This window comes from Pleurodeles waltl, chromosome 5 (genome assembly GCF_031143425.1).
Source record: "Pleurodeles waltl isolate 20211129_DDA chromosome 5, aPleWal1.hap1.20221129, whole genome shotgun sequence".
NCBI lineage: Eukaryota > Metazoa > Chordata > Amphibia > Caudata > Salamandridae > Pleurodeles > Pleurodeles waltl.
In genome coordinates, this window is record NC_090444.1 from 339,543,394 (window position 1) to 339,570,786 (window position 27,393).

At 43.3% G+C, this 27,393-nt stretch overlaps 1 protein-coding gene across 1 annotated transcript in view; it reads left to right on the forward strand.

Moving 5' to 3' along the window:
- Window positions 1-628: 628 nt before the first annotated feature.
- The window catches only part of PLEK (pleckstrin), a 398,482-nt gene continuing 371,717 nt past the window's right edge, over window positions 629-27,393 (forward strand). The window contains exon 1 of the mRNA XM_069234077.1: window positions 629-792. Coding sequence (XP_069090178.1) covers window positions 745-792 — 48 coding nt within the window. The 5' untranslated portion in view covers window positions 629-744. The remainder of the gene's footprint in view (window positions 793-27,393) is intronic.

Genomic DNA, 27,393 nt, shown 5'->3' on the forward strand with positions numbered 1-27,393 from the left:
GGAAGTAAGAAAATCACAAAATATGTTACATCACGCCGCAAAATGTGTCTGTATTGTCGTATAATTTGTTCCTTGCCTGCCTCATAATTCCGGTGGCCCTGGTCTATAGTTAGGCCATACAGATTATTACCTCTTTAAGTAGCACATATTACCTCCCCAACCTCCATGCACGGTGAGGCTGAGGGGAGGAGTGTCACCTCACGTAGGACGGCGATAATCCTTGCACAGGCCCGTGGTAGCACAGGAGGCAATCACAGGGCTCTCGCTTCCTACAAAATAGCTGCGTACTTTTTAAGGTAGTACTAAAACGGCGGGAAAACACAGTTTAAAAACTACAAGGAAGCAAAGCTTACAGTCTTGTTGGCTGACGAATTAAGTGTAAGATTTGAAACGGAGTCACTTCTCTCAGCAGCGTGGTATGTGAACTTTCAGAACCCTCGACTAGACTGGCCACATATGTTTGTGACTAAAGCTAAACTAACCTCTACTGCAAACATTTTATAGAAAGCAACTCCGTCAAACCACGCATGAGGAGCTCTTCATCCGGCCTGTAACAGAGCCCGTAACCGGCCCTGCTGGAGTTCCCTTTTGTGGGTCTTCCTCCCACGCACGAGGAAGTCCTTCAGCTCACACGTGATTGGCAGGCGGTGGCACTGTGGGAGACGACAGAACAGTGCACTGCACAGTGTCCTTCTCATCACTGTCACGTCCGCGCTCCGAGGACAGCAGCCACCTCTGCACAGCATGGAGAGAGAGCCGAAGAAAATACGCGAAGGATACCTCGTCAAAAAGGTAGGTTGGCGTCAGCACCCTTTCTCACTTGCGGCAGCCGGCAGTCAGAATGCACTAGGTGAGACCTGCTTTATTGAAAAAGCCTAAAACACAGTCTCAAGACATTTCAGACATCTCATGATAAATCAGTTTCCAGAACTAGTTGCACATTATAGTTGTCAATGTCCAGTAACATTTGTTGTTGATAAACCAACCTACTTTAAGGTAGAAGTTAATTTTAATTATATCATTAGCGAGGTAGAGAAGTAATGTATTTGCTTTCCGATGTCCTGTGTGGTTCTAGTTTTGGGGGGAAATCCCTACGCACGTGTGTGGTACGTGGCTAACCCATACTGAACAAAAGGGGAAACTCAAATATGGCTCATTCACAGCCATACAGTACATCGGGGTAATGCCTTGGGGCTAAAAAGCCACGTGGGGACCATAAATATAGTGTCCCTGGCATTTGTAGGTGCATGTGCTTCAACACAAATACACATGAAAAAATGTCATGGTGGCATAAACCATATATGCAGATGCCGAGGGTAGAGCGCCCTTTATTGCCATTGTTGAGGGGGCATCAAACCCATTCAAGACTTCACAGCACATTTTGTGAGTCACAACCCCCTACATACACACACACACACATACTGTTAAAGTGAAGATATAGTTAAAATAAAACCTAGAAATTCACTGAAAATTCCAAAGGTTAAAGTGACCCTATAGTTAGGTCTTGCAATACTATAAAAGCTAATGTTTAAAAACGAAAAAAAAACATTGAAATCCACCTCTTACACTCTCCTTGTGTCCCCACTATCCCACAATGCCGGATTCAAGCTGATTCAATAATATTACCGTCACAGGGAGTACCTGACCCCTAACCGGATTAATAGTATCTTCCCGCGAGAACAAACAACCTGTCCGATATGTCAGCTGAAGGAAGCTGACTACTACTATATGGTTTTGGACTGACCGATGTCTTACTGGGACATGGTACTGAATCTTATTAACGTTGCAACAAGACGGATCTTCGACAGGACCCAGGCAGTCTGCCTCCTGGGGTTGTTCCCCAAGCCTAAATCTAAATTGATTACTACTAAACCCACTGACTTGACCTTTTAGCCCGGCAGCACTTTTCCATGGTTAGGAAATCCCTCACCGCTCCTTCTCGAAGGGATGGAGACGGGAATCGTCCAAATGGGTTGAATGCGAAGGAACTTTATTGAGGATGGATGCACAGAGAGATAGACGCAGCCCCGAACATGCATAGGCATAGGCAAGATGGCCCGTTTATTGCTGAAAGATGACAGGTTGTTGTCCCTCTCGGAAGGGGATGCCTCAGGCACGTGTGGTGTGTTTTACCAGTAACCAGCTCTTGCATGTAACTGGTACTGCATGTGAATGGATGGCCACAGCAAGGCAAGAATTGCCACTTTTTTTGCCAGATGTTGGTACGATCATGCTCTGGATGCAATGGGTAAGCACAATCACTCCCAGTATGTCAGCCGAATGTCATAACTTACCACTGTTATGCCATGTACAGCATAAGCCGGGTGAAGTTATCATCAAGCTATAGATGCTCATAATATTCCAAATATTGTTACGTTTATGCCAGGGCAAGTATTATGAATCAGTTTTTTTCATCTATGACAAAAATCTGTTTTTCCATTAGATTTATTTCCTTTTTCTCATTCTCTTGGCGACTAATGGCCTTAGTACATTTGTCCATGCTCTTATAGACTTTGGTAACTGTGACTACCTTGGCCTGCCACAAATAGTACAACTAAACTCCAGCACATTCAGAACATTGCTGCAAAAACTCTCCTATGGCTAAAGATGTTTGGCCATGTCTTTGTGGCCTTCTGACTCCTCCAATGGCTCCCAGTGAGCATGTATTTCTCTTTTAAAGTTGCATACATGATGCATCATATTTATTACCATGCAGGCCCATAGGTCTATGCGCCGGGTACTGCTGGGAGAGCATCCATTTGAAAGCCACCAAGCAATAGAACTTGAAACCGGTCCATATTCACATTGAAGCATCCTATTGAAAATTCCGCAAACTCTTGATTAAATTTTTTCAGTTATTGTTTTAGGACATTGTACCTCTTGCTGTTGCTACAAGTCTGTCTTTTGCATCAAGAAAATCATAAGTGGAATGTGACTATACTGTACAGAATACCCTATAAAACTAAAAATAATCAAATGCGTACATTATGCAAGAGGTGGACACCATCAGACAGTGGTTGATCACAATATGCTAAGAATGATCGCCATTTTGATTGATCCACAACCCCGGATTTCCCCTGCTAGAGGCTCCATTCTTCCCCTGTAGGGTGGCAATCTTTTTCACTGTCTACCCAGGTCCCACCACCAGCATTGCTCTTTCTCTGATGCATATAAAGTGCCATATGTCAATTAAAGGAAGCAGCCGGAGGGGGGGCAGGGAGAGACAACAGGGTGACAGACAGATGCAGCACAGCATCTGAAGACTGAGTGAACCTATGGGAAAAGGGCCCGAGTGATACAGCCAGCCATGAGGGGAATATTTTGGGGAAAATTGGGTGCTGGGCATGATTTAGGAGATTTATGTCTGTGTCTAGCTCAGTGGGATTACTATGTCCAGGTCAATTATTTCGACTTATAATTGTATTGCATCCAGTACATTGCCTACCACTACATCGTCATGCCAAGTGTAATAATATTATCTTCTACCCAACCTATTGTATGTTCTATTATACTTACCTTATGATAAACTCTTTAGGGCAGTGCAGTAGATGCAATGTTATTGTCACACAATATAATTCATGAAATATAGAGAGGGTAGTTCAAAGGGAGCTGGTATTCTCTATTTTGCAACACCCCACACCTCCTATTTGGCATTCAGTACATGTACAGAAACATGTGAAAAAATACCATGTCATAGATATGTTTGGAAATCGATCCTCGTCTGGAAGATAACTCTCCAATGGCAGAGACAGGCAAGTCCTGGATATCACTTGTTCCATCAATTGAATATTTAGCTTACAATGTAAGGAGGGAAATGGAGACAGGCCCTTTTGAGGGCTTCCTAAACCATAATACGACCAGAGTATAATTCTCCTCAGATGCCTTTTACCTGTGGAATCTCTTAATGAAGAACAGCGATGTCGGACAGTAAGAGGAACTATGCTGATTATTTTAAACTCAAATCCACTAGCAATCAGTGGAGTTGTCTCTAGATGCTATTAGTATGGCATGTGTAAATTTGACCTAATAATCAAAGTGCTTCCACAGAAATCAGTGAAGGAATCAAAGTATCCCACTGCAAGTATTGCATTATTTAATGTATTATTTGTGTTTAAGGTGTCCTCAAAAATATATCCAGTTATACCATTGACAGCTTGAATGGGATAGTCTTCTACAATTATTTGAACCAGATTTGAGTATTTCTGCATATATTACGAATTTGAATAAGGACGTCTGTCTTTCTAAGTTGAATACAGTCTTTTATTTAAGGTCAAGCATGCAAGTGCATGCACTGGTGCATGTGTCTCACTTGCAAGATACTACTGTTTACAAAAAGGGCTTTGAGCCCTGTCTTTTTTTACCATTTGAGCGCTTGAGGGTCACTCTTCTTCCCAGCATCCCTGATTGGCTATTGGAGTTAAACATCACTTCCGGTGCTTGCAGTGGAGCACGGACAAAGCACAGATTGATTAAATGTAATTGATGCCCGTCTGCTGCTTCCAACGTAATTGAGGTACTATTTCTTCGCTCTTCTCGCGCCCTCTGCTCCCTCCTTAGCAATTTTTTTCTTGTTTCCCCATTGCAGGTGGGCAAGATTGATACATCCTCAGATGTGGTGTCTCATCCTACTTTCCTACTCATCATATTTACATGTATTTCCCTGAAAAAAAAAAAAAAATGACCAGAAAAAGGAAGCGCTACAAAATATTTATTTTAATTTTATTTTCGTATTACGACAGTAGCTGTTTATATTTTTACTTTGTAGTCTAATAATACTGTGTAGCATTCACTGTAAAAGTCTTCCATTTTAAGATGGCGTGTTATTCAGTTGCAAGAAGGATTTACAAAATGTGTCCTTCCTCTGTTTCTTTAGTTGTTTTGTGGAGTGCAAACACAAGTATGCACAATTTCCTGGCTTACTCTGATTGTCAAGTCAGACTGGTGACAGCTTACCAAATGGTAGCAAAAACCGGATGAAGCAAATAAATCGATCAGCAACTACACAATATACTCTGCCTGTTATTAGTCACTTTTAGGCGTTCCTTAACTATCCAGCATGTTAATTTTTCCTCTTACCATTTAGGCTTCATGTAATAGCTCCACCTGTGTGAATAAGAAAGCTGGTGTTGTTTTTACTTTTTTCACCTTAGCCTACATATTTGGTGGAATTACCTTCACATTACACAAATGGAAAGGCAGTGACATAGCCACGGTGGGAATAGATAACACACACTCCTGGAAACATTGTAGTGGCTTGATTGAACCTATTTGAGATTGGCATGGATGCTCTCAAGAGGTTGGAGAGGAAGTGTGGAACTTGGTCTAGGAGGCTGTAGGCGTTCTACTGTGTAGATGGCTGCCTCATGGAAATCCTAACTAGTCAACATTCCCTCAAACTACTGTACACACATAATAGTTTTACTGAGTTTAAATAAAAAAAGAAACTGAAAAACTTATTTTGTTGTTTAAAAGGTCCTGTGTACTGAAAGACATTGGTATGTGTTCCCTAAACACTGTTGTAGTTACAACGCTTTATCCATGTAATCTGTTGCATCTGTAGCACTAAACAGTGAATGCAACACAGTAAGGTTCCTGTGATTCTTGGTTTTCTTCCATGACCTTCTCTTTTGGCGTTTATTTTGTTACTGTGGTTCGGCATGTAGGGTAACTTCATTTTCTTAAGGCTGTTTTTTGTATCGTTTGTTTTAGAGGGCTACACTCAGGTGTGGTGTGATTCCTGTTTATGTTTTCTTCTGCTGAAGAGGCCCCAAAAGAGCTCTTTGGATGTTTGGTTTTCTAAGCGTGTAGTGTGTTTATGCTGGCTGCATTTAATACTTGCTTTCAATATTACTGAACAAGTGTGTGAAGTTTTGCCCCTCTAGTGTTTTGTTTTGTGAGTGCCTGCCTAAAGGGTGGTGTAATTCTGCTCCTTATTTTCTGCTGAAGCTGACATACTCACGTTACTTCAGTTTCACCCATGTTCTCACTAAGGCTGCAGATAAAGGGGCATATTTATACTCTGTTTGCGCCGGAATTGCGTCGTTTTTTTTGACGCAATTCCGACGCAAAACTAACTCCATATTTATACTTTGGCATTAGACACGTCTAGCGCCAAAGTCCATGGAGTTTGCGTAATTTTTTTGCGTGGACACCTACTTTGCGCTAATGATATGCAAGGTAGGCGTTCCCGTCTAAAAAATTGACTCCGAGGCATGTGCGCCGTATTTACACTCCCGGGCAAAATTCACGCCCGGGAGTGGGCGGGTCAAAAAAAATGACGTCCAGCCGCTTTTGCGCCGTTTTTTAGCGCCTGGTCAGGGCAGGCGTTAAGGGACCTGTGGGCTCAGAAGGAGCCCAGAGGTGCCCTCCCATGCCCCCAGGGGCCCCCCCTGTCACCCTTGCCCACCCCAGGAGGACGCCCAAGGCTGGAGGGACCCATCCCAGGGACATTAAGGTAAGTTCAGGTAAGTATATATATATATTTTTTTGTGGCATAGGGGTGCCTGATTTGTGCCCCCCTACATGCCACTATGCCCAATGACCATGCCCAGGGGACAGCAGTCCCCTGGGCATGGCCATTGGGCAAGGGGGCATGACTCCTGTCTTTGCTAAGACAGGAGTCATTTCAATGGGGGTTGGGAGTCGAAAAAAATGGCGCAAATCGGGTTGAGGCGAAAAATTTGCCTCAGCCTGACTTGCCCCATTTTTTGGCGCCCAAGCTCCATATTCCCCTACGCCGGCGCTGCCTGGTGTATGTCATTTTTTTTCACGCACACCAGGCAGCGCCGGCGGCTAACGCCGGCTAACGTCATTGAATAAATATGGCGCCCGCATGGTGCTTCAGAATGGCGTTAGCCGGCGCTAATTTTTTTGACGCAAAACTGCGTTGGCGCAGTTTTGCGTCAAAAAGTATAAATATGGCCCAAAGTGTGCGCTTTATTTAGTGAGTTACAACATTTTACATTTTTTCGCGCTGTCTGGCACAGTGCATTTTGTTAACAGAGAGCATGTACCTTACTGAACTAAAGAAGACTATGTTCGCTTTATGAAGACAATTTCTAAAGCAGAGCTTTGTCACTGTTTTTGTACGTTTACCAATGTGGAGCAATCTTTTCTTTCCTAACTAACACATATTAATAAAAGGATGCATTGTCTTTTATCTAGTGCTCCATAGCGCACCAATATGTGTACTAAGAGTTGTAAATAAAAAAATGTTATTACTATTTATTAAATGGTAGTTAAGTTTCAGAATACAGAAGAGTGGAAAGGTGAGCGAGTATGGCCATTTAAGTCATGTCAACAAGGACAATGTTTGAAGTCCTAGAAACAATCCGAATGTGACATGAAGGCCCCCAGGGCTTGAACCAGTGTCTGTAATGACATGGAGTGTGGTGGGAACCCTGGGATAAGTCCAGGAGAGAATCCGACTCCTGAACTCTATCACTGCACAGTTTGGAAGTGGTAAATGTTTACTTTATTGAGCCTATGTGATAGTAATACAATAACATGCTTTCCTAGGATTGTTATTATTTTTTTATACTTGAATTCCACATGTTTCAACGCCTCACATTTAAAATTCTGAATAAAATAACAAGATATTATATAAAATATACTAACTAGAGGATCAAGGACAGGGCTGTTAGTTTTGCCAATGCTTGTTAATCAAGTGTTTTAGGTAGGAACTACAATGATCCATTCTATTCCTCACATATTTTTCAATTTAAATATCTTTTTATTATTATTGAGATATTTACGACAATCTATGTCCACTTTGCTTAGCTTTTTTTTACCTCGTTCCAGTTTGCAAAACCACCTAAATAGCATTTCACATCTGTACCTGGGCTGGTAGGCATATCCTTGCTCACATTTTGTCTTGCGTTTAATGTTTTTTTTTTGTGGTTTATTTTCTTTTCTTTGAAAACATACGTACACCACATGTAGACCGCTACTCTTTTATTTTTAGTTACTTTTACAGTTTTAATGCCCATTTCACACACTTGCAGAAAAATATGCATGCTTAACAAGGCGAGGCCTATTGGCTTTGCCAATGCTTGTTACAAAGTGGTGACCGATAATTAAATGTATAGAAACTCAGTGAAGTGCTATCCCTTGCAAGACCGCCACACTTTCACACAATCAGCAGAGCATAACTGTGTGCCTTTGACTATGAACTGTCAAACTGAGGCTGGGCATGAGTGGGGAACCAGTTAAGAGGAAATGACAGGTCATTCGTGAACTGCATTGATCGCCGGCCTTTGAATGAAAAGACTTCATATCTACTTGAATATTGCTGCTTTGTAATGCTTTGACATCATATTTCTGTGAAGCTTTCCAAAGTGGTGTTGATTCCAGTCTGCAACCATATTCTCTCAGAATGAGTATTATTACTGTGTATTTAAGCTGACAGTTATTGACATCAAAACATGAAAACTGCGAGTGGTGTATAGATCTCTAAAAAATACCTGGAGGGATTAATGCAGTCATTCAAATTTTTTCAATGACTAACCTTAGCAGCTTACTGGTTACAATACAGGACACTACCCACTTAAAAGCATATCAGTGCACTTTTGGACATATGTAGGAGGTAAACATTATGAAATGTATTTACTATTTGTTTACTGTTGTGAAAACGTAGAGACTGCCGTACCAAACCTCTCTCCGATAGAACAAACAAGAGCCAAATTACTCACCAATTGAAGCATTACATACTGGCCGCCATAATGGGAAAGGACTGCAGACAGAAAGGAGGACTCACAGGGTTCTGGGACAATAAACAAAGAAAACATACTTTAATAGCTAGCACATTAAGCATTAGCAAAGGAGATATGTCTGGACTTATATATACCAATGCACGCAGCGTTATGATATACTATGATAAGCTGAGTGCATTGGTATACAAGTGGGGCAACTGGAGGGAGCCGCAGAAGCGCAGAGCTCTCTACAACTGTAAAATAGTCCCTCATGCCGTTCACTCCAAGCACTCCAGTGGATGTGTAGGGATACTCCCAAACAGCCAATAGCATTAGGCGAGAGATGGAGACTCCACTGGATTGAGCCAAGAAGTGATTGAAAATGTCTCAAGCCAATGACTGAAAGAAGCAGGTCGGAGAAAGCCAGTGAGTGAAAGGGGCGGGCAAAACCCACTCTATGCTTATTATTAGCAAAATGCCTGCTTGGCATCTATGCTGTCAAAACCCAGGCCTAAAAAGGAACTAACCTAGGTGGAAGTGTGGAGAAATAGCTCAACAGGGTCGTAATGAAGTTCCGTATAGATTAGGAAATAGTTCACTGACACAGAGGTGACTGACGTGTTATGAAAAGTAACTGTAGGCGGATTTCACTGTGGTTATGTTGGTTTCTTGCTGTCTCCGAATAACCATTAGAGTTGATGCACTTTCAGATGGGTTAATTAAGGAAGTGTCTGTAATCACTAAACAAAAGATGCTTCCTACCAACGCATAATGATGACTGCTGACACGTGACTATTAATGTTACGGCTCATGGAAGGAGGCGATACAAATTTTGCTCTACTTTTTCAATGTGAAATTTGGATCTAAAGTGAAGCAAAATGTACAAAACAAAGTTGTCCAAAATAAAATGTCTCCTTTTTTTTCCATTGACAAATAAATGTGCCATTTGCTGTCAGCAGTCCTTGAATAGTCCGTTCCTCATTCTGGGTACACCAAGGCCCATATTTATACTTTTTGACGCAAAACTGCGCTAACGCAGTTTTGCGTCAAAAAAATTAGCGCCGGCTAACGCCATTCTGAAGCACCATGCGGGCGCCGTATTTAAGCAATGACGTTAGCCGGCGTTAGCCGCTGGCGCTGCCTGGTGTGCGTTGAAAAAAACGACGTACACCAGGCAGCGCCGGCGTAGGGGGATATGGAGCTTGGGCGTGAAAAAATGGGGCAAGTCAGGCTGAGGCAAATTTTTCGCCTCAACCCGATTTGCGCCATTTTTTTCCACTCCCAACCCCCATAGAAATGACTCCTGTCTTAGCAAAGACAGGAGTCATGCCCCCTTGCCCAATGGCCATGCCCAGGGGACTTCCGTCCCCTGGGCATGGTCATTGGGCATAGTGGCATGTAGGGGGCACAAATCAGGCCCCCCTATGCCACATAAAAAAAAAAAAATACTTACCAGAACTTACCTTATTGTCCCTGGGATGGGTCCCTCCAGCCTTGGGTGTCCTCCTGGGGTGGGCAAGGGTGACAGGGGGTGTCCCTGGGGGCATGGGAGGGCACCTCTGGGCTCCTTTCGAGCCCACAGGTCCCTTAACGCCTGCCTTTTGCAGGTGCTAAAAAACGGCGCAAAAGCGGCCGTACGTCATTTTTTTTGACCCGCCCACTCCCGGGCGTGAATTTTGCCCGGGAGTGTAAATACGGCGCACATGCCGCGGTGTCACTTTTTTAGACGGGAACGCCTACCTTGCATATAATTAATGCAAAGTAGGTGTCCACGCAAAAAAATGACGCAAACTCCATGGACTTTGGCGCTAGACGCGTCTAACGCCAAAGTATAAATATGGAGTTAGTTTTGCGTCGGAATTGCGTAAAAAAAAACAACGCAATACCGGCGCAAACGGAGTATAAATATGCCCCCAAATGTGGCGTCAAACGTGACAGCAAAGTGGAATAGCTCCCTATTCGCAAAACAGCACAGCTTTGGAAAACACACATGGGCCAGCGTTGTGAATCCATCGGTTTGACACTCACACTCGACAGCCTTAAGGTTTCAAAATAGAAATCCAGGAAGAACTACAATGGCACAGCCTACACTAAAGGCATCCTAGGTACTCACTGCAGGGTTCTAAGACACAGAACACTGTGTGGTTCTGCCCCCTGCGTTCGATCCTGTCCTGCAAACTTCATGGCGTCACTGGTCTAAACTGATATGACCTAGGATACACTTTTAGCGGCTAGAGAGTTTAAGGGCGTACATTTTATGTTATGTGTGCCCAGACTATAAGGTGACCCATAAGCCACATAAGTTTAATGTGTCCTGTTTTATTCACATCTGGCGCAAACATGAAGTCTTGTGTTCAGTAATAGTGTCCCTCAGATTTGCTGATGAAGTGCTAAGCTGTGTTTTGCAGTGCGAAGCAGCGCAAATGGCGGCGCTGACCAACTTTGTGTGCAAAAAGTATTTTTGACAGTCAAGAATGTATGAAAAGTGGGCGCGATAGACAGGAATAGCACAAATACCCCCCGGATTCCATACGGAGCCAGGTCGACTAAATTAGCGTCCTCTGGCTTTGTATAGAATGATAGCACAGAAAGAAAGCAGCAGCAAACAATGGGCAAATGATATATTGCATGATCTTTCTACGCGAAATATGTAATTTCTGTAAATTGCACATTTAATGCATTTACCCTATCGACTTTTCCAATTCCTGGTTCTGCATTTATGCCCCATAATGTGCGAGTTGTCCTTGTGTATGTCTGTGTATGTTAGTGTGTGTGTCTGCATGTGGATGTGTTTGCGGTAAAAACAAGTTTTATTTTTTGCTCAGCAAAGCCTTCAACCACATTGGTGGAAGTGAGAGAGAGGGATGAACCATAGGTTTATTTTTTGTGCAGGAAAACCGTCAACCATATTGATGGAAGAGAGAGAAAAAAATGACAGCATTTCTTCATACGGCATAACCTGGGAGGTCGGATCAGCAGACCGAACATTTTCGGTGACTGAGACATCTATCCCATTTTTATGTGACTTCTTTATCTCACTCGTGTCTTCTCCTATTAGTCCAATCATTCGTAGGGCTGGGGTATAAAACCCATATGATGGCATAAACCACAATTCTGTTTATGTATGCCATTACAAATTCATGTAGAGTGAAATAAATTACCAGGACTAAATGACTAAAAGTTTGTTAGGATGGGATGAATTGGTTAAGTCCACTGTCTATAGCCACGAGGTTCAAATGAAAGGGTTTGAATGCACCCTTCAGTTGGCCAGCATATTTCTGCTTCTTACAAAGCCATCAAGGTTACACCCAATGGCCTGGGCACACTGTTTAGGTGTAACATATCGTTTTATTAGCATCAAATACAATGAGAGAGAACTTTGTTAGCCCATCCCATACTGAATGAGACCCTCAATATATATGTCATTTGTCAAATTGCTGAAGACACAGATAGCCTTAGATGTCGCCGAGCATCCGGATGCCAACTGGCTGCACAGACTAAAAAATCCTCTCATCGATTTTTGATGAAAATAAGATTGCAAAAATATATAATAACATTTTTTTTTAAGCATATTTGGAAACCATTTTCACAGAAAAGCTTCGATTCAATAGAAACTGTGTGGAAATCATTATTGTTGTAACAATGTAAAAGGCAGCAATATATGATATTTTTTTCATTTAAGCAGCAATGACACAAACGCTGATTATATGATAAAGGCACACAATTCACATCCGCACATGAAAGCACCGAAAATGTTCTGCTTCTCCAGGTTCATATATATATATATATATATATATATATATATATATATATATATATATATACAGTATATATATGTATATCTATCTATCTATCTATCTATATATATATATATATATATATATATACATTCACATATATATATTACACATTCATCCCTCTACGTTAAATGGCATGATCCGGACACTCCAAGTTTAAGTTCAAGATTTCTACTTCATTGGCAACAAAGGCCTCCTCGCCCAACGCGTTTCTGCCTTTGTCTTCATCATGGTACGGAGTAGGAGTTTGACACATCATTTAATCCCTTCGCTGCCAGGCTTTTTCCCCCTCAGGTGCCAGGCCTTTTTTGGGCTATTTGGGGCAGGGTGCGCTTAGGCCCTCATAACATTTTGTCCACATAAGCTACCCACGCCAAATTTGCGTCCTTTTTTTCAAACATCCTAGGGATTCTAGAGGTACCCAGACTTTGTGGGTTCCCCTGAAGGAGACCAAGAAATTAGCCAAAATACATTGGAAATTTTGTTTTAAAACAAAAAAGCGAAAAAAGGGCTGCAGAAGAAGGCTTGTGTTTTTTTCCCTGAAATTTGCATCTACAAAGGGTTTGCAGTGCTAAAATCACCAGCTTCCCATCTTTCAGGAACAGGCAGACTTGAATCAGAAAACCTCATTTTTTAACACAATTTTGGCATTTTACTGGGGGGCAGGTATGGCCAACAGTAATGTGCCCCCATGGGGAGCAATCCTTGGCCAAGGGGCTGCCCCCCCAAACAAAACACACTCATACACACACACCAATCCATGGTGTCTTGAGGTTTAGCCTAACAAAAATAGGCCGATCTAAATGGTCTAAATACAATTTGCCCCCCAGGGGTGCGACCTTGTCTAAGGTGTCACTCCCCATACATAAAAACATAAAGTAAATAAAAAATATATACATCCCTAGGCCCTGAAGGCCTAAAAATATTTTGCTCCCCCAGGGAGTGGCCCTTATGCGTTAGGCAGATCGGCCTAATTATATTAGGCTGATTTGCCCCCGGGGGCAGAAATGGCCTAAAAATAATTTGACCCCCGAGGAGCGACCCTTGCCTAAAGGGTCGCTTCCCAAACATAAAAAAATAAAAATATACAAACATTTTTTATCCCTGGTGTCTAGTGCTTTTCTGTGCCCCCGGGGTCAGATCAGCCTAATAATATTAGGCCAATCTGCCCCCAGGGGGGGCAGAAATGGCCTAAAAATCATTTGCCCCCCTGGGGAGCGGCCCTTGCCCAAGGGGCCACTCCCCTTATGCGCAAGTATGAATGAAATAAATAATCCCTGGTGTCTAGTCATTTCTGCCCCGCCCCCCGGGGGCAGATCGCAAGGCCGAACTGCCCCCGGGGGTTTGAAATGGCCTAATCATAATTTGCACCCACAGGAGCGACCCTTGCCTAAGGGGTTGCTCCCCAAACATAAAAATATAAAAATAAACAAAAAGAAATATCCCTGGTGTCTAGTGGTTTTCTGCCCCCCTGCATGCAGAAATGTCCTCAAAATCATTTCCCCCCCGGGAGCGGCCCTTGCCCAAGGGGCCGTTCCCATTATGCGCAAGTACAAAAACAAATAAATAATCCCTGGTGTCTAGTGGTTTCTGCCCCGCGGGGGGGGCAGAAATGGCCTAATAATAATTTGCTCCCCCGGGAGCGACCCTTGCCTAAGGGGTCGCTCGCCGAACATGAAAACATTTAAAAAAAAAATAAAAAAATTAGCCCTGGTGTCTGGTGGATTTCTGCCCCTCGGGGGCAGAAATAGCCAATAAATAAATTGCCCCCCTAGGGACAGCCCTTGCCCAAGGGGCTGCTCCCCTTATTTCATAAATACAAAAAATAAAAATTCCCTGGTGTCTAGTGGCATTTCTGCTGCCCGATCGCATCCCGATCGGGCAGCAGAAATGCTCAGAGAGACATGAAAGGAGAGGTTAGGCCTTTCCTCTCCTCTCATGCCTTTCTGCCCCCTCCACGTGATCAGAGGAGAAATGCTTTTGCATTTCTCCTTCAATCGGTGCTGGAAGCTCAGGCCTCTGATGAGGTCAGCACGTGAAAGCGCACTGATGTCATCAGACGCCATGGGAGGTCGGGGGGGCAGGGGTGAAAGGGGAAACTATTCCCCTTCCATCTATGCCCAGGGGAGGTGGGTGCTTGTCCATCTGGGGGAGCACTAGCGCTCCCCCGGGGGCCCATAGCAGGATGAGCTGGTCTCGTCCTCAGCACTGGGCAACCAGTGCCGAGAGTGAGACCAGCTCGTCCTGGGCACCCTATGGGTTAATGCACCAAGAACAATTGTGAAAACAAACAACGGACCACTGTAGGCACATACTGTGATTGCCCACTGTCTCAGTGAGCAGCATTTTGGAATCTGTTGTAGGTGCAATGATGTAATTCATTCCCATTCCCTACGAACCTTGCAAGATATATTTAAGTTCAAGTACATTAATATATCTCTACCCATTAACGGGCTTTGAATTAAATGGCATAACCCCACTGGAAATGACATCACCTGATTTAATTGTGACACAATAAAAATTTCTGTGTTCGAATTTATACAATTTTTCAATCAACACCTCCCTGAAACTTACTGCTTGGTGCCCTATAGATACGATCCCTATGTCCAACTCATCATCCTATCCTTGTGGTTCCAAATATCTACTGTTCATTAGTTATAAGTTCAGTCTATATACACCTTGTATTTTTACAACATGGCACATCAGTATGTATTGAAGTACTAATAAATCTCCCCAGTTTTACATTTTTTATTGTCCTCCATCATACTCTGTCTTGCCCCAGTGGCTTGTAAGTAGGAAATCCATTGTATGTGTGTACTTACAGTGGTCTGTTGTTTGTTTTCACAATTGTTCTTGGTTCATTAATTGATGTGTCAAACTCCTGCTCCATACCATATAAAGGCTAAGACCGAAATGCGTTGGGTGAAGAGGCGTTTGTTGCCAATAAAGTGGAAATCTTTAGCTTAAACTTGGAGTGTCCGGGTCGTGCTGCTTAAAGTAGAGGGACAAGTGTGTAATGTTTGGGGCTGCCGGAGCCCTGCCCGGACCACCGCAAATATGTGACTCTTCAATCCGGTTTTCCTGTGATGATTTTGATGATACACACATATATATATATATATATACAATTCAAAGCCACTCTTTACTGTCGAACACTTTCAGGACGGGTGCATCCTTACGTGAGAGTGGGGTCACGTCAATTAATTCAGATCAAAACTCCACAAGAAAGTAGAAGCACTCCACAGGATCAAAAATAAGCTTTATTTTCACCAAGCAGACAAATTTCGGCAAAATCGCCTTTCTCAATGCTGGCATCGAACAAGTCAACTTTCTGTTAGCAGATTTAAAAACGTTCACTCTCATTCTCATTGGATGATAGTTCGTGGCCATCAAAATGGGACTGTATTCACATCAAAAGTTGAGCCGTATAACATGCGCCATCACAGAGTGAATTATTTCCCATTATTGTATGTCATTGACAAAACCCGTGTGCTCACTATGATGATTTCAGTAATTAATAATATCTCCCTAGATGCAAGCAACACAGTGTTGTTTTCTTGCACACAGTGAGGCATATAACAACAGTACTCTCATAGCCACTGTCACCAATATTAGCTAACCTGTCCTAGTTTTTTCTTTTGTTCTTCCTCTTCTAACATCCCTCGTCCGGCCACAGTTCGCCTCCATTCTCAGCGTAGATTTGAAAGCACTGGTTAAGTAATCAGTGCCTTGACATTTTGTAATGTCTTGATCCTGTATCAACAAGCATGCCAAATGTTGGAGATGTTGCGGTTCTGACAGTGTTAAGTATGTCCCGATGCAAAGCCACTCTTTACCGTCGAACACTTTTCAGGACGGGTGCATCCTAATGTAAGAGTGGACTCACGTCAATTAATTCAGTTCAAAACTCCACAAGGAAGTTGAAGCGCTCCACAGAATAAAAACGTTATTTTCACCAAGCAGACGCGTTTAGTCAAAATCGCCTTTCTCAATGCTGGCATCAAACAAGTCCACTTTCTGTTAGCAGATTTAAATACGTTCACACTCATTTTCATTGGGTTGGATGATAGTTCGTGGCCATCACAATGGGACTGTATTCACATCAAAAGTTGAGCAGTATAACATGGGCCATCACAGAGTGAATTATTTCCCATTATTGCATGTCATTGAAAAAACAGGAGTGCTTCTACTTCCTTGTGAAGTTTTGAACTGAATATATATATATATATAGATATATGTACATTGCTTGCATTGACTCTGATAATACAATACACAGCACGCAGTAGCAGCGTGGTCACAATGTAGGAATTGTATTTGCTCTGGTGTACTTCCAGTGTATGCTTGGATTCCTGTTTTTTTTTCTCTGCTGTGATGTGAGGATGCCAAGCATGCCCCAAGCACAGCATGCTCAGTACAGATTGGCAGTTTCTTTCACGTCTTCGGTGGTCCCCATCACTGAAGACCTGCCCTAACAATATTCAGACACTGGGAAATTTAATGGTAATAAATATCATATTGTAATGTACCTGTGCAAGTATAGATGTTCATTTACATATATGCATTTTTTTAATGTATGAATGTTAGCATTATCTTAATTTAGAAAGTTTACTCAGTGACCTATATTGCCACATTGCAGTTGTAATCCCCACAAAAACTACACCAAAGCAAACTCTACATTTATAATTAGATGCTGGTGGCACCAAATGATTTTCCCCATTTCTGTAGTTATAACTAGCCTTATAAAAAGCACACATCAATTTCTGAATATCTATTTTAGTTCGTGAAACATATTGAAAGGTGCTGTATCTTTCCAACCAGAGGTGAGTTACATCTCCTCGGCTGGACGAGAATCTAGTTGGAGTATGCCAATAGCCCTCTGCAAGTTCAACCAGTTCCCGATTTCAAAACCGTCCTAAACATAGGGCAGAAAAAGGGGGAAGAGCTTCTGACAGAAGCCTGTGAAATGGCCTTTTCTCCTGCCTCTCTTCACGGAGAAGACTATGAAAGACTCACTAACTTCAGTGCTAAGTATGATTGCTGTTTGTTAATTTCAAGAAAAATTTCTGTTACCGCAGAACACTTGTTTCCTTTCTGAGGGAGGATAATGGGAAAGGTCCAGGCTTTTTAGAGAACCATGGGCCAGATGTAGTCGCAAACGTGGGTTTGCAATTCACAAATGCATATTGCGAGTCGTTACCGACTCGCAATATGCATTTGCGACTCGCAAATAGGAAGGGGTGTTCCCTTCCTATTTGCGAGTCGGAGTGGTATGCAACTCCATTTGCGACCGCGTACGCGGTCGCAAATGGAGTCGCAGTTACCATCCACTTGAAGTGGATGGTAACCCACTCGCAAACGGGAAGGGGTCCCCATGGGACCCCTTCCCCTTTGTGACTGGACCCCATATTATTTTTTCAGGGCAGGGAGTGGTCCAAGGGACCACTCCCTGCCCTGAAAAATCCGAAACTAAAGGTTTCGGATTTTTTTGAAATGCAGCTCGTTTTCCTGTGAGGAAAACGGGCTGCACTTCAAAAAAAAAAAAATGCTTTATTTAAAAGGCAGGTCGCTAACATGGAGGCCTGCTGACGTCAGCAGGCCTCCATGTTAGCGAGTGCCTATACTCGCAATGGGGTCGCAAACTGCGACCCACCTCATAAATATTTATGAGGTGGGTCTTTGCGACCCCATTGCGAGTTGCAGAAGGTGTCTGAGACACCTTTCTGCATAGTAAATTGCGACTTGCAATTTGCGAGTCGCACAGACTCGCAAATTGCAAGTCGCAATTTGCTTTTTTCCTACATCTGGCCCCATATCTTAATACGTAGGAAATTCCTCCTGATTCGAGTTTTCTTTCTCAAGGGATTCTGTGAGGTTGGCTTCAAAAGTAAAACTCACAGAATTACAATCGCATTGCACTTTAAAGAAGTGGGAGAGTAAAGTGTGAGAGGATAGTAGAGGTTGAATGGAATGACCCTACCAAATGTGTTGCAAGACTTTTCCTTAAAATCACCTCTTTGTTTATTTTTCCTCAAATCAAAATATGGAAATGCAACAAAAAAAATATTTCTCTTTGGCTTTGAAAAATCATTATTCAGCAACAGAGACTTAGTGAAAGATTTGTCCTCCCTTCAGGTTGAATTCCGTCATAAAGGACTTGGATCACAACTGGAACATTCTATTTTGAGAAGGTTTCCTGAATTCAGAGCAAGCTACCGGCCTGTGGAGCATTCTGATTTAACTGGCAGTAGAAGAATGCAAAGCTGACAGAAGTAAATTTTCTAAGCGGAGCTAGTCTGCTGTGAGGGTTCATTTTTAACCTTGGTGTTGTCAATAAAGCACTCAAATTATGTCAATAACTATGCCATTAAAACATGTAATAATTGACTTTTAACTTATTGCTTGAGAAAAAAAACCTTTTCATGACCTTGCAACATATACGTTTGGCAATATTGTCATTGTCAATAAAGCAACATAAATCGCCAGGTAAATCTTTCTTCTGCTTTTAACTTGTTGCTAACATAGCTTTAGACCACCCAAAAGGGGACCCAACTCCATGGCCCATGTACGAAAATACAGGCTGCAGGAATGCTTGAAGCATGAAAAAGCATGTCCTGGGGGCATTAAAGTAACCTCTTTAGATGTAGATTAGCATTTTTGGTGGCATTTTGTAAGGGGGGATACCGCTCTTCTGGCAGTCCCCCAAGCATTTTCTAATAACATTGGTGGTGCCCCTGCCCTCACTGGCACCACAGACTAGAAATTTTTTTAGATAGGAAGGCAAAGGACTCTGTGGTGCTCCTTCCTCAGTCCGTGCATTTTTTCTTTATAGAAGGCCTTGCACTCCGATTCCTTTTCTTTAGGGGTGACTTTTTCTCTTTCAGAAGCTGTCCTCACCAAACACTGGTTTTTAAAGTGCAGAGTGCTTCTGGCACTTCGGTGGGGCACCTGGTGTGTGCTCAGTGACGCATGGGGGTCCAGTCCCATGCAGCCCATCTACTCCCGTAGCCGGAACGTGTACACACTAAGATGATCCCTTCTTTCCTCCCTGCCTGCAGTGAGTGTGAACAGGGGTGTTTGGTGCTGAATGCCTCCCATTCCCACTATATGTGGGCACTGGAAAAAAAAGCCAGGCAACTATCAATGTTCCTTCTCTCTTTATCTTCTGTCCTGTGCCCAGACCATGCACTGCTAGTTACTCCACATATTACATCCCTCATAACATCTATGACAAACATTGATAATATCACTGCAAAATTTGCTGCAAAAGTATTGATGAGAAAACTGCATGGCGAGGGTGCGAGTTATAGTTACCTTAGGGCATGAGTTATAGTTTCTTCAGATAAGTATAACTATGGCTGCTGAATTTCTATGGTTTTGAGTGTGTACAATGTGAACCTAACTATAACATCTCTGTAACCTTTGTTTTTTCAGTGAAAATATATATATACACACACACACGCACATACATATATAGTGTAGCGGTGACGCTTTTTACACGCACTACCAGTGTTAGGGCACGTCGAGATTACTGCAGTTTTCAGGAGGAGGTACAATCATGCTATACTGACGAGCCCCAGACTTTGTTTTGAGATGAGGAATATGTGGAGTTGGCTGGGGTAGAGGGGAAGTCGGCACTGGGAAGTCTGACGACTTTCAGCTCAAGGACTTTGTTTCTCTGTGTTAAGCCTGGGGCCACACTCAGGATGTCAAGAAGAAGATCTATTACTGGGCACCCGGCAAATCATCGCTGCGGTGACGGTTTACATTTTTTTATGGGAAGGTCTCTCTCAACTTCGCAGTTTGTATTTGCCATGCCGCCTTTGCGATATCAATGCTTTTATCAAACATGCTAAAAGTGGGATTCCAGGCATAAGTTGACATTACAGATAATTTTGTCAACATGATGACTAATTACACAAGTGAAAGGAATTTGCAATGCTGGAAAAACTCACAAGTTTTAGTGTATGTATAAACGCCATGATCAGCAAGCGGTACAGCAGTTTGGAATAGTCATTCTGCTCGCATTCATTTTAGAGTGAAATACTCAACTGCTATCTTTTCCGTTATGGCAGCGAATACCATACCAATTTAAATTCTTTACTGGCATTCAGAACATTATTGAAGTGGTACAAAGCATTTTATGAGTTGGGATTTGGTAAGGTGACTAGCAGTGTTTTCAACTAGTAACAGTACACTGTTTCCATTTGATATATTATGGGTCTATGATATATATATATATATATATATATATATATATATATATATATATATATCATAGACCCATACTTTTTTAGCTCCACATTTGCATCATTTTTTGATGCAAAAGTGGCACAAACTTACAAAATATAATTGTATTTTGTAAGTTTGTGCCACTTTTGCGTAAAACAATTATGCAAATGCGGCGCTAAAAAAGTATAACCACCATTTCCCTGGTGTATTTGTGTAATTGTGTGTGGGGGGGCTTTGCGGCCCTGCTGCAACCCTGGGGACCACCACCTCCCCAAGGCATATGTGTAATATTGTACTGAGGGGCCTGCGGCACCCTCACAGCCCTGGAGACCACCACCTCCAAGGGGCTTTTCAGTGGAGGGGGGCTGCACCTGCCCCCCTCAAGGAACCAATGATGGCCCTGGGGACTGCAACCACCCAGGGCTGGCTCCTGCTATGTCCCGGGGTGCCCACCCCAGACATAGGTGTTTGCTGTGGCTTAATTCACACCAAACACTCTGTTCGCAGCGAGGGAGAGCTAAAAAATTCAGGCAAGGAAACAGAGGAAACAATTGCTCACAGAGAAGGAGCTGCTGTAGTAGCTCCCTCTCTGTGACAGCAATGCTGGCTCCCGCAGGAGGCAGGGAGCCAGCTGGGACCGTGGGGACCTTGAGTCTCCCACCACAGTCCCCAACATTATGACTGGGTGGCCCAGGGGATGGGGTCCAAGGGAAGAGATTGCCATGGGGACTTCCCCCACCAAAAAAATATTTAGGCCGTACACCGATGGATGGGATCCCCAGGGCCAGCATCATGCTGTGGGGGGCTGTGTGGCCCCCTCTCACAAAAAACTAAATGTTTAGGCCAGGCTCCAGGGGATGGACTCCCCAGGGTGAAGATCGGCCTGGGGAGGGGGGGCTATGCAGGGTTGGCAGGGTTGTATTGTTATAGACCGTGCACAGTGCAGGGTTGGGTGGTTATAGGAGTTGGCTGCAGAGTCTGGCTGCAGGCCAGGCCCGGCTGTGAGCAGCGCTGGGTTGGGTTGTTGTAGGGGCTGGCTGCAGGGCCTGGCCATAAGCCTTGCTCTGTGGCAAACGACTGCTACGCACGGCCAAAGCCCATGCGGGCCAGTAATTGGATTAACATATAGTAATGAAAATAACTTTACATAAAAAAAATGTCGAAATTAACAGAAAAAAACAATGGTTACAGGGACATTATAGGTAGGAAATGGAATTTGAAAAACCTTAGAAATTCACTGGAAAAAACTAATGTTACAGGGACGTTATAGTTAGGTTCTGAATTAACTCATACAAAACCATAGAAACCATAGAAATTCAGCAATTATAGTTAGAGTTCTTTCAAGTAACTATAACTCAGGCCTTAAGGTAACTATATCTCGCACCCTCGCCATGCACTGGTAATTACCCCAGATATTACAGCAGCAATGACAACTTCTATAACATCCTTAAAACAATAAATGAAACATTAGCAGAAAAAGCTGGATCCTCCTCATTGGTAGCGCCTCTCTCAGGGTGTCTGCCCATGTGCTTTTGGCAAAACTTGACCACCAGCTCAGGTTCTATGAAGATCTGGGCCTTACCATTCATGGTAACGCATCATTTCACTTGATAGAGAAGAGCGTAGGGTAGTCCCATTTTCAGCAGCAGTCAATTTGGTGGGAGAAATTCCATGTGGGCAGCTTGGACTAGAGGTGTAAAGTCTGGGTAGATATTTTGTTCCCTTGATAGTGTTTCTCCTTTCTCTCGTGCGAGTCGCTTGATAGAGTTATGGTCTCAGAAATAGAGCAGGAGGGTGATTATGGAGCAAGTTGTTGCCCGGGGGGGGTGATCTTCAGTTCCAGGGATCTAAGTGCTTGTTCCACCACGAACAAGGCCACGCGGCCATCTCTGAAGAAGGCCTACAGCATGAATTAAATAAAGTCCTCAATCAAAGTCATGAGGGTAGCCTTCAGGAGACCAAGGATTCTAATGTTGGTCTTCTTCGAGCGAACCTCTTTGTCCTCCTCTGTGGCCTTGATCATTGCCAATATCTTATGTATGCTCAGTACTTGTTGATTATGCACCGTGACCCCATCCTCCACTCACTGCTTGAGGGGCTCCAGTCTGTCATCATGTTAATCAAGTTGGTCACTCCTGCTGTCTAAGCGGTTAGTAGTACTTTCTATCCTACAGACAATTGTTCTAAGACTGTTGAAGACATCGGCAAGCAGAATTCTAAGGCCTGCGTTTTCTGAAGTTATATTGTGTTCTCCATCTTGCTAGGCCTCGCCTCTCTGTTCTACACCATCTGTTCTTGTGGAGGGGTTTTTGTCGACATTAACTTGGATCGTGACTTGTCTGCTTTTCCCATTAGAAGTTGTTGGTTCTCCAGGCCGCATTCTGGGCAAATGCAGAGAGCCAAAAGGGCTGATGCATGCTGTATGACACCGCCTCACCCCGGGAGAATGTGGGGGCATGAGCAGGCCCAGTCTTCTATCTTGTGTCTGTGTCAGTAGCACTCCACTTTCCATTGATCATGCTAATGAAATATTAAACACATACGATCTAGTTCCTTTTGTGTTAGGGATTACTATGTAACAGCATTTACCTCACTTCCTTAATGTGCCAATTCCCACTATTTTGGTGTTTACACAAGGCTCGGTGGAAATGCCAATGAGAGTTTTCATATTCCATTTTTTTATTTTTACGTCTTTGCTAGATCAGGACCCATTTGCTCCCTTTTGTTTGCATCATTTTAAGCCACTTTCATGTCCTTATTCACTTGTTCATTTCTGTAGTCCTTTCAAAATTCATGATGCTAAGTGAGGAAGCAATGCCATGTCTCCTGAACAATGGGTGCCAAATTTAGAGCTTTTTCTAGGAGTGTCGTGTTCAGGCTTAATCTGCCTCACTTATGAATTTTCAGAGTAAGGCATGCATGCCCAAGTCTTATGTAAGTGTGCAGTCTGACACCTGGAAACTACTGTCACAAAAGGCATTGTGTATCAAGATATTTAGATGTAATTCCATTCGCGGCTCGCACGAAGCTGAAGGGGCGGGGCGGCACGCAGGGAGAGAGAGAGGGGTGATTAACAGAGGGAGGGGGATATAAATGAAAAATATATTTTTTTAAAACCCACTTACCTGTGCCGCTGCCTCCTCCACAACCGCGCTGCTCCGCTCCTTTCCTGCTCACAGCAGTGTCAGGATAGGCTGGGAGCACCCAGCCAGGGTGTTCCCAGGTAGACTGGGAGCCTGGGGCTGGAGAGAGCCCTGTGCACATGTGTCTTTGGCCGGCCCGAGACGGTGGGCCAAACATACATGCACACTGAGGGGGTGTGCACAGCACCCCGCCACATTGCTCATCATCCCTGTGGCTCCTCCCCTTTTCCCCCAAAATGACAATAAACAAAGTTTATTATTGTTTTTGTGGAAAAGGTTTGCAGCTGACACTGCTGGCGTGCGGGCGACGCTCCTCCACCCTTATGGAGGAGCCACCCCTGTGTAATTCACATGTAAGACAGTGGTACAGCACAGTTACTCTGAAAAACCTAGGGCCGTATTTATACTCTGGTTGCGCCGAATTTGCGTCGTTTTTTTCGACGCAAATTCGACGCTAAACTAACGCCAACTAACGCCATATTTATACTATGGCGTTAGACGCTTCGGGCGCCAAAGTGCCCGGAGTGTGCGTCATTTTTTAGCGTGAACCCCTTCCTTGCGTTAATGATATGCAAGGGAGGCGTTCCCGTCTTAAAAAATGACTCCCAGGCCTTTACGTGGTATTTATACTCCCGGGCAAAAATGACGCCCGGGAGTGGGCGTGGCCAAAAACGGCGCATTTGCGCCGCTTTTTAACGCCTGGGTCAGGCATGGCGTTAAGGGACAAGTGGGCTCAAAATGAGCCCAGAGTGCCCTCCCCTGCCCCCAGGGACCCCCCCTGCCACCCTTGGCCACCCCAGGAGGACACCCAAGGATGGAGGGACCCATCCCATGGACATTAAGGTAAGTTCAGGTAAGTTTTTATTTTTTTATTTTTTGTGGCATAGGGGGGCCTGATTTGTGCCCCCCTACATGCCACTATGCCCAATGACCATGCCCAGGGGACAGAAGTCCCCTGGGCATGGCCATTGGGCAAGGGGGCATGACTCCTATCTTTACAATGATAGGAGTCATGTTGATGGGGGATGGGCGTCGAAAAAAAATGGCGCAAGTCGGGTTACGACGATTTTTTCGACGTAACCTGACTTGCCCCATTTTAAGACGCCCATACGCCATTTTCCCCCTACGCCGGCGCTGTCTGGTGTACGTGGCTTTTTTCCACGCAAACCAGGCAGCGCCGGTCTGCTTGCGCCGGCTAACGCCATTCCATAAATACGGCGCCCGCATGGCGCTTCAGAATGGCGTTAGACGGCGCAAAATTTTTTGACGCTAAACTGCGTTAGCGCAGTTTAGCGTCAAAAAGTATAAATATGGGCCCTAGTGTAATTGAACTCTAATCTTATCAAACGCAGAATGGGGTGGCTTTTTTTATGCAATATTGGGAAATATCAGCACGGAGACACTATATTTGGTCACTATATTTGGAAGGGCTTGAATAACAACAGATGTTTCCACAAATAGCTCTCTTTTTTCCTTAGAGTAGCACATTACAAGAAACTGCTGGTGAGCGTAAAAGCCCCTGGTTGCTTGGAAGATAAACTAAATAACACATGAGAGACAATGTCAGCAAAGACACTGTTGTGCTAATCAGTTTGACATTTTGAGCAGGAAGCAGGAAGCATCTGCACTTGTTTAAGAAATAGCCAGAATATATTTTTAAAAAGTCAGTAGAACACTAACAGAAAACTACTTGGTCTAGTGATCAAAGTACCTTTTGTGAAACTAGGGTACCTACCTTTTATCAGAATTTCCCCTTTATTCCTATCTGTGTGGTCTTGGGCGAATTCATTTCTGTAGTTTCCTTGGCTGCACAAGTGGGAAGTATTTAGAAGCATGCTAACAGAGAAATACACAAGGATGGCCATTTGCATGACTACTTTATTCTTCAGCACAAGTGATGCCTTAGTACTGGTAACAAGAGGACGTTGAAAGGGGCATTACTTATATGGTTCGATAGAACCAAGACAGTGGTAGTGACAGTATTGACACCATTGTAGCAGTCTTGATATTGAACAAATCTCTGGTATTATTTATGGCTAATTTAATTGGTGAGCAAAATTATTGAAAATACTGATACTTTTACAGCTGATGCTGATGTGATAGGAATATTTTGCCAGAGGTCCTCCTTTTCCTGTCATTTTTTGGCTTGCGCATTTCAAGGCTGTCTAGTCTTTATTCCATTTCATGACTCTTTCCTCCACTAGCCTACACTTCATGTCTCATTATTTAACTCTTGCAGGATCTTGCTTGTCCCTACTTTCTCTGTTGGTCACTATTTTCCTATCTTTTCCTTCTTCTTTTCTTGCATATTGTGCCTTTAACTCTTCTGTTCTGGGTCCAAATTTGATGAACAAGAATAACTACAAGGTGCTGAGAATGAGTTCCGGTGGCCACATCCTGCCACCAATGGCACAAATTCATCACTGTAGTGAAGAGATAGCATTGACCCAGTTGATTCAGGAGCCACCGGAACCCATATGTCTGTTTGGAAGGTGCATGTGTGAATAGTATTCTGTTGAGGAAGTGTTCAGTGTTGTGAATGTTGGTTGGAGATGTGCTCCATGCTGTCATATTGACCCTTGATACTGTGGCTAGGTGTGCGGGTAAAATAGGACTCTGTGCTGGTAGAGTAGAAGTCACACAATCTGGCATGGGTGGACATGTGCATGGTGGTGATTATCATTCAAAGAGTTGGGTGTTGTAAAATAAGAAGGTGTAAAGGTTAATCCTTAAATTAGCAAAGACAGGGAAAAAAAGGGCCATGATAAAACTTTATATAATATGAAAATATACTTTTGATTTATTTTTTATGGATTTTATGTAGACTCGTAATAAAATACTTGTCCATGTAATAGTTAATTTGAGTACCTACGTAAGTTTTGTCATTTGTTATAGGAATATTATTAAATAAACTGTGGTAAACTGAATTATGCTCTCAAACACATGATTCACGACGTGAACTAACCTATCAAGCGATGTAGAAGGAAACGCACTTCAAAGGAGAGAAAATAATGTATTATGTAGAAATAAAAGGGACATTCCTGATCATGGATACCTGTAAATAAATGACAAAGCTACACATGGTTTAATATTTTATCGGTTTATATTCATCACCTGCACTCCACCATCTCGCCTTAGACAGTTATTATAACTTGTGAATACACTGAAAAATGTATTTATGAACATAATGTAGGAAAGCATCCCTTTTTTCCTGATATCTGATGCTAACTTGACTGAGGGTGTCCTGAGATCCTGCTGACCAGGCCTGAGCACCTGTGTTCTTTCCTCAAACTGTATCATTGCTTCCACAATTGGCACATCCCTGGCACACAGCTAAGTGCCTTGTGAATGGTATCAGTGGTACCAAGGGCCCTGGTCAGAGAGAGTTTCTAAGGGCTGCAGCATTTATTGTGCCACCCTACGGGACTCCTCAACAAATACATGCACACCGACATTGCAGATTGTGTGTGTTGGTGGGGAGAAAAAAGTAAAATCGACATGGCATCCCTCTCTGGGTGGCATTCCCACAAACCA